Source organism: Pseudopipra pipra, chromosome W (assembly GCF_036250125.1).
Source record: "Pseudopipra pipra isolate bDixPip1 chromosome W, bDixPip1.hap1, whole genome shotgun sequence".
NCBI classification, from domain to species: Eukaryota; Metazoa; Chordata; class Aves; order Passeriformes; family Pipridae; genus Pseudopipra; species Pseudopipra pipra.
In genome coordinates this window covers 16,138,579-16,145,953 of record NC_087580.1, presented here as the reverse complement: position 1 = coordinate 16,145,953, position 7,375 = coordinate 16,138,579, and the positions used below count along the sequence as shown (strand labels likewise).

Below are 7,375 nucleotides of genomic sequence, written 5' to 3'. Positions count from 1 at the left end.
CAGTCTCAGCCCCCTCCTCGCTCACTTTGGAGGTCCCAGCCCCCCTTTTCTCCCGTTCTCCCCCCTTTTCCCATTGTCCCCTGAAAGGCAGCTGTTAAATATTGGGTGCTGAAAAAGCTGCTCCATCGTGTCCATTCCAAATTAAGCCTGCATTTCTTAGGAGGGACTGGCATCCAAAGGGCAGCAAGAAGAGTCTTCTAATTCTCTTCTGCTTAATCCTCTCTGCAGCCGCCGATTTTCCCTCAAACCAGGCAGGAAAACAGGAAGAGCCCTGGTGTGGTCGGGGAGCAGCGCTGACCCCAAAGGGCTGCATTTCCCCTGCCGATGCTCCTGCTCTGCCCTCCCCCGGGGCTGGCTCTGCCTGGCGCTGGCCGGACGTGCCGGGGCTCCTCACTGAGCAAAGCCCTTGCCAAAGTTGAGGGGCAAGTGCCGAGCCCGGCTGGCCTGGGAGGAAGCGACAGCAGCGCGGGCCGAGCGGGCGGGATGGGGTCCGAGCAGCGGCGGGAAGTTGCAAACTTGGCAGCCAAGAAGTTGAACTAAAGTGAAGCAGCTCCAAAAGGCCGTGGTCTTGGCGTGGGGCGGGAGGAAGGGGAGCTCCGTGACTGCGGCCGGGGCTGGTTGGGAGCGGAGCGGCCGGGGCTGCCCCCGGGGCTCGCGGGGGCCAACGGGGAACGGACAAACGGACCAACGGACCAACGGCCCCTGCGCTTCGGCAGCAGCAGCGGCGGCAGCAGCGACTGTAGCGACGCGCTCTCGCTGTGACTCTTGTTCGTGCTCTCCTTGCTCGAGCTCTTCGTCCTCCTCTCCCTCTCCCGGTGTCCCGCTGTCCCAGTGTCCCTGTGCCGGTGTCCCATTGCCGGTGTCCCTGTGCCAGTGTCCCACTCCCGCTGTCCCTGTCCCGTTCCCGGTCCCCCCCTCCCCTTGCCGGCCCGGCCCATGGCCCCGGCCGTTCCCCTGTGCCGGGCGGGGCCGCCCCGTCCCCGGCCCTGGGCGGCCCGGCGCGGTCTCGCCCTCGCCCGGCTCCCGGCGCGCCGGCTGTGGCGCTGCTGGGCGCTCCTGTGGGGCTGGCTGTGGGACGGGCTCGGCCTCGCCGCCCCTTGGCTCCGCCTGGCTCGAGCCCGGCGCCTGCCGGGGCCGGCGGGGGCCGCGGGCGCCGCGGCCGCTGCCGCCTCCTCGGCGGCTTCCCCGGCCAGAGCTCCGCCGCTCGCCAGCCCGGCCGCCGGCAGCGAGCCGCCGCTGCCCGCTGCGGCTGGGGAAGCCCGGCCCGGGCCGCTTGAGGGGCGCTCGGGGGCCGTGCCGGGCCCCGGCCCCAACGCTGACGGCCACGTCTCGCCCGCACCGAAGGCCAAGGAGCCGCTGCACGAGCGCTACCGGCTGCATTCGCTGCTGGGCAGCGGCGGCTTCGGCCGCGTCTACGCGGGGACCTGCCTGGCGGACGGAGCCCCGGTGAGTGCAGGAGGAGGAGGAGGAGGAGGAGGAGGAGGAGGAGGAGGAGGAGGAGGGCGGGACGGGAGAGCTCAACCCGCCCTTCCCCTTGGCTTGCAGGTGGCCATCAAAGCCGTGTCCCGGGATGGCATCCGGCGCTGGGGCGAGCTGGTGAGCGAGCGGGGCCAGCGGCAGAAAGCGGGGCGGGACGGGCGGGGACGAGCCGAGGCCCGGCAGGGTGGAAGCCGCCGGGACACCTGGAGGGAGAGTGGCCGTGGGCTCCGTGGGGGACGGGGAGCATCCAGGGCTGGCCGAGGGGGAGCAGGCAGACAGGCACGGCATCAGCCCCACTGACGACCCCGTGGTCCCCCCGCAGCCTGACGGCACCCGGGCCCCCCTGGAGATCGTGCTGCTGGACAAGGTGTCCAATGGCTTCCCTGGGGTCATCCAGCTGCTGGAGTGGTTCGAGCTCCCCAACGGGTTCCTGTTGGTGATGGAGCATCCGGAGCCGTCTCAGGACCTCTCTCACTTACTGAGGGCGTGGGGGTTCCTGCCGGAGGAGATGGCGTGGGGGCTGTTCCGCCAGGTGCTGCAGGCCGTGCGGCACTGCACCAGCTGCGGCGTCCTGCACCGGGACATCAAGCCCCAGAACATCCTCCTCCACCTGGCTACCGGCGAGGCCAAGCTCCTTGACTTTGGATGTGGCACCTTTCTTAAGGACACGGTCTACACCCAGTTTGCAGGTGAGCCCACAGCCGGGGGATGCTCCTGGTGCCGGGCACTGCATGGCCATGCCCGGGTGTGGCAGTGGAGATTGCCCCTTTGGCCGAGGAAGAACAGGATTAGATCTTCAGCCAAGTTGCTTTTGGATGGGGCTGGGGGGTTATTGTGAGACAGGCCCCGGCCTTGCCGACAGCCTGTGCCACCCACCCTGTCCCGGGCTGGGTCTGGGGCAGGGGGGAGCCAGCCTGACCAAAACCCCCGTGAGGGTAGCAGAGAAGGGGGTCAGAACTGTGCACCAGCTGGCTTGGTGTGCAGGCGAGGAAGGGCTTGGGCTGCTCCGCTCGCCTTGTTTGCCTTGGCTTATGATGAATTGTTGGGGGCAGTGCAGTGGGGCGGGGAGAAGGCACGGCTTTTCCCCACCATTGGGTGGGTATTTCCAGGGATGCTGGGGTGAGGCTCTGGGAGCAGGCAGCATCCACCTGATGAACTGCGTCTGTATTCCGTAGGAACACTGTCATACAGCCCGCCAGAGTGGATCTACCTCAAGCGCTACCACGGCGAGGAGGCGACCATCTGGTCCCTGGGCATCCTGCTCTACCAGATGGTCTGCGGGAAGCACCCTTTCCGCAAAGGCACCAACACCATCTGGGACCAGCTCCCGTTCCCAGCACGGGTCTCTCCAGGTGGATACCAATCTTTGTGGCACGGGGGGAATAACGGTGTTGGGAGAGGGCAGCGGGCTCACGAGGACGCCACTCTTGAAGCTGTTTGTGTCCCATGGGTGGCTGGAGGAGGTGGCCTCTGTCCTGCCATCCTGCTCTCCTCCAAAAGGGAGAATCGATGGAGAAGTTTGGGCACAGCTCTCAGCACAGCCAGCACAGCCTGGGCACGTGGACAGTGGGACAGAGGGGACAGGATCCTTCTCCAACTGACCGGCCATTTTCCCCCCAGGCTGCCAGCACCTTATCAGGTGGTGTTTGTCCATCCGCCCCTCGGACAGGCCAGCATTGGAAGACCTTCTGTGCCATCCTTGGGTGCAGGGCATTCCCCTGCCCTAGGAGACGGGAGAGATCCACGTGCTCCCTTTGATCCCGGGGCCTGGCAGGTAACACCTCCACACATCTCTTGGTAATAAGAAGCAAAGGAAACCAGACTTTTTTGTCAGCCTGTAGCACTGAGGAGGGGTCATCCCACGGGAACATGCCCCTCTTTGTGCTGGAGCTGGGCTGCAGACCCGGTCTCCCAAGTGCTGGTGGCCACCATCCAACCTGGTTTTGCTCGTCCCGCTTCACAGACAGCTGGGCCCTCGGCAGAACGCTGACAGCCTGGTCTGGCCCCCAGGGAAGGAGAAGGGGCCTCTGGAGAAGCTGTGCCGGGTGGGCCTGCTGCTGGAGACATCGAGGACGACGTCGAGGATGACAAGCTCTCAGTTGACCTGGACGCCGGCGAGCTGAAGGGGATGGACTTTGATTCTGGCCCCTTCCTCCAAGCCGTGCTCCACACGCCGTTTGCAGATGAGTCCACACCCAGGGGGTGCTCCCGGACACGGGCATTGCACAGCCTGGCTGGGCACCGAAGGTTCCCCCTTTGCTGATGGGGAACCTGAGGAATTCTTCAGCCGGCTGCCAAGCTGCTTCTTGGCAGGAGGGCGGGCGGGTGCTCTGGGCTGGGTGTGAAATGGGAGCCCGGCTCTGCCCCCAGCCTCTGCCACTGCCCCTTTGCTGGGCGGGGCTGGGGCAGGGACAGCCAGCCTGCCAAAAACAAACCCCCGTGGGGGGAGCAAAGGCGGGGCTGCAGAACACCAGCTGCTTTGGGCTGCAGGCCAGGAAAGGCTTGGGCTGCCTTGGCTTAGGAGCCTTTCTTTGGGCCAGTGCAGCAGGGCAGGGAGAAGGCCTGGGTTTTCCTCAGCTGGAGGAGGTGGGGTTTCTCTTTGGCCTGCAGGGCTTGGGCCTTCCTCAGAACCCTGACAGAAGGTTAACATTTTACCTTTTTTTCTTGTTTCCACTTTTGGTTTGTAATCTCTGTTCATGAATTTGTTGTTTGTTTTCCAGGGAAGAGTTGGAGCTGGTGCCCAGTCCGGGTTGGGAAGGGCTGGGACCATCCCTGGAGAGGATCTGACGTCCCCTCTGAGAAGGCTGAGGACATCCTTTGGGACATGCTCTTCTTGCGGCAGCAGATCTTGTGAGGTAGATGCTCCTCTTGCCCATCTTGTCAGCAGCAGTGGGATAATGGCTTTGGGGAGATGGCAGCAGGCACATGAACATCCCGCTCTTGCAGCTGCTGAGGAGGTTGATCTCCTGGGCTTGGCTGGAGGAGGTGGCACCTGTGTTGAGTAATTGCTGAAATCCAATCGATCTGGGATGACCCCAAATGACAGTTTAGTTTTCAGCTTGCTCGAGCTGTATCTCAGCTGTTCTCTGAACACTTCTCTCCCCCACCTGCCTAGTACTTCCCAACTGCTCCCTCCTGTCCCTGCAATGAGTTCCCAGCTCCTCATGGTCTCCATCAAACCACTGAGAGAAGAAATAGAATCTCACAGTCCCCCGGAGTGCCCAAATGAGGAACAATGTAATCCTGGAGAAGTCCTAGAGAATTAGAGAAGGGATGTCCCAAACAAGCAGGATGGAAACTAAGCTCTGGGTACCCAGATAATGAAAGAACAAACTTTATATTTGGTGGTGAAACACAATGGTGCTGTGCTGCTCAAGAACTGAGGTTGGGATGACAGAGAAGGCCCGGAAGGCCCAGAAAAGGACTTCCAATAGGGGTGTGGCTATGTAAAGCAAAGTACTGAATCTGTATTAAGTAAGCCAGACTATTGAATGCACATGTAAACAGTGTGTGTAATAAACAGCCCTGTCTGTCCTTTGGCACGGTGGATTAGAGGAGCTCTCCTCTGAACGCCCAGCATGCTGAATAAAGAAGAATGCTCTTTTTAACATCTCCAAATTGGGGTGAAGAAGTTTGTTTCTGCTGCTTTTCAGTGTCATTTTTGGCCCCCAGACAGGACACCTCTGCCTGATCTCCCGCGGATCCGAGGGATCTCTGGATCTTCACGCCAGCACCAGGACTTTGCTGCAGAAGAGCACAGATCCCCAGCCCAGTCTGGGACACAGGTAAGATCCCACTGGATAACAAGGCATTCTTTTTAGGAATCCTGCCCATGTCAAACGTATGGATCTTTCAGCGCACTGGGGGTTCTTTGGTATTTTGGGAATCCTGCTCATCTGAGACCTGTGGATCTTCCAGCCCTTTGGGTGGGTTCTTTGGTATTCTGGAATCTGGTCTTTGGCTTTGTTTTATCGATCACTATTGTTCTGTACTTGTATTTGTTTCTGTATTGTACCATTTTGGGTCTACTGTTTAGAGCTGGGAAGTGGGCAATCTGAAGGGGGAATTTGGAAGAAGTCCCCCCTTGGTTGCATTTTGCAATATTGGATGAAGATTGGCGGCCCCCCCGGAGGAACAGCTCCCAGGGAGAATTTAATGGAGTGTTGGAATCAAAGGGTGGCTGTTCTGGAACACTGAATTAGAATCCATTGTTACAGTTGATGCTGTTTGAGAAGGGGAACAGAAGTGGAAGGAGGTTATGTCTGGTGATGTGTTTTTCACTTTGCAGAACCTGTGAAAGGGCAGAAAGATTGTGGTGTGAATGCAGCGCCCTCAGAGCCCTTGGTGTGAGCCCGGAAAGGAAAATCAAGCTGAGGGACAAGATCAGTCTAATTTGGGGACATTGTTGGTGGTTGGAGTTGCAGTCCTGGAAGAAATCCCTGAGGAAATGGTGCCCCCGGGGAGAGGAAGAGGACGAGAGCGTGGGCAGCCTGCTTCAAACATCCCCCCCAGGAGACTTGGGATCAGTCCCTGTGCATCCTGTAAGAAAGATGGACACTGGAAATGGGATTGTCCACAACTGAAACTTCAGAACCCTCCGAACCCTCTCGTGGCATCACTGATGACAACTGAGGGGGCACCAGAGGATTCTTCCCCATCAGAACATCTGGTTCCAGCCAAGCTAAGCACAATTGTTTGTGGCTGTGGGAACTTGTTCCTCTGTGTTAAATCCAGGGAAATGAAACTCAAGGGACAATTCTAGAACAATTGTCTGGTGTGCCAGGGAATTGGGAAACTGGGCCATTTTTAATGCTGTGGCTTTGAAATTGGGAAAACAGTGGTTGGCTCCCCAGTTTTTGTATTTCCCCAATTCCCCAAAGCCTCTGCTTGGGAGAGATCTCTTGGCAAAATGAAATGCCACAATCCAATTGAAAAATGGTCCAATATAGGTTATTATTGCAGAGCCTAATTCTGGGGAAGTTTCTAGTTTTGCATGAGAGTCTCCCAAAGCAGAAGTAATCCATCTGCCACCATCACTTGGGGATGCAGTGGTTCCAACAGGATGGGCTGGAGAGGTGCCTCCATGATCCAAGAGAGCAGAACCCGTGAGAATTCCAGAGAAACCTGGAGTGGGGTTGGTGAGGCCAAAGCAATGTCCTTTGCAAATAGAAAGTTGTAAGGGATTCTCACCCTTTGTAGAACAATTGATGAAATTTTGCTTGTGAAAAGAATGTGAATCTAAATGGAATGCTCCAGTTTTGCCAGTCAAGCAGGCAAATGGAAGGCTATGCCAGTTAGTCCAAGACCTTAGAGCTGTAAAGAACAGAGTAGAAGATATACAAGCAGTCATAGTGAATCCTTACACTTTGCTAACTCCCCTAAATGAGGGTTTAATATGTTTCACAGCATTAGGTTTGAAAACTGCCTTTTTGTGTCTCCCTTTGAGTTGGGAAAGTCAAGAGCTTTTTGCTTTCCAATGGGAAAATGCAAAGCTGGGGAGGAAAACCCATCTGACTTTGGTGGTCCTCTTGCAGGGGTTTAAAAATAGCCCCCCAATATCTGGAACTCAATTGGCAAAGGGACTGGAGGAATGGAGAAGTCCAAACCCACCCTCTTGGAGCCTTATTGCAGTGTGGGGATGATCTTTTGATGCCACTGATGCTGAGCAGCAACGTTGGGGTCAGACTGTGGCCCTGTGGAATTTCCTTGGGCTGAGTGGATATGGGGTATCCCAAACACAAAGTGCAAGTAGTCCAGAGCCCAGGAGCCTCCGTGGGCTTTGGAATTCTCCAAGGACAAGGGAGGCTGGGCCAGGAAGGAAAGAAGCAACCTGTCAACTGCCCCAGCCCCAGCAAAGGAAGCCCAGAGCGGGATTGCTTCCAGACTAGAGGAGAAG

General features: G+C 58.2%; 1 protein-coding gene and 1 long non-coding RNA gene across 2 annotated transcripts; both read left to right on the top strand.

Annotated features, from left to right (window-relative positions):
• Positions 1–574: 574 nt before the first annotated feature.
• Positions 575–3,237, top strand: LOC135405200 (serine/threonine-protein kinase pim-1-like). The gene is made up of 5 exons (XM_064639886.1): positions 575–1,446; positions 1,546–1,596; positions 1,802–2,168; positions 2,655–2,831; positions 3,100–3,237. The coding sequence occupies exons 1-5, from the start codon at positions 937–939 to the stop codon at positions 3,204–3,206; spliced, it is 1,212 nt and encodes a 403-aa protein (XP_064495956.1). The 5' UTR covers positions 575–936; the 3' UTR covers positions 3,207–3,237.
• Positions 3,238–3,389: 152 nt separating this feature from the next.
• Positions 3,390–6,095, top strand: LOC135406474 (uncharacterized). The gene is made up of 3 exons (XR_010426276.1): positions 3,390–4,334; positions 5,152–5,264; positions 5,768–6,095. It is a non-coding gene; the product is annotated as an uncharacterized LOC135406474 (long non-coding RNA).
• Positions 6,096–7,375: the final 1,280 nt, after the last annotated feature.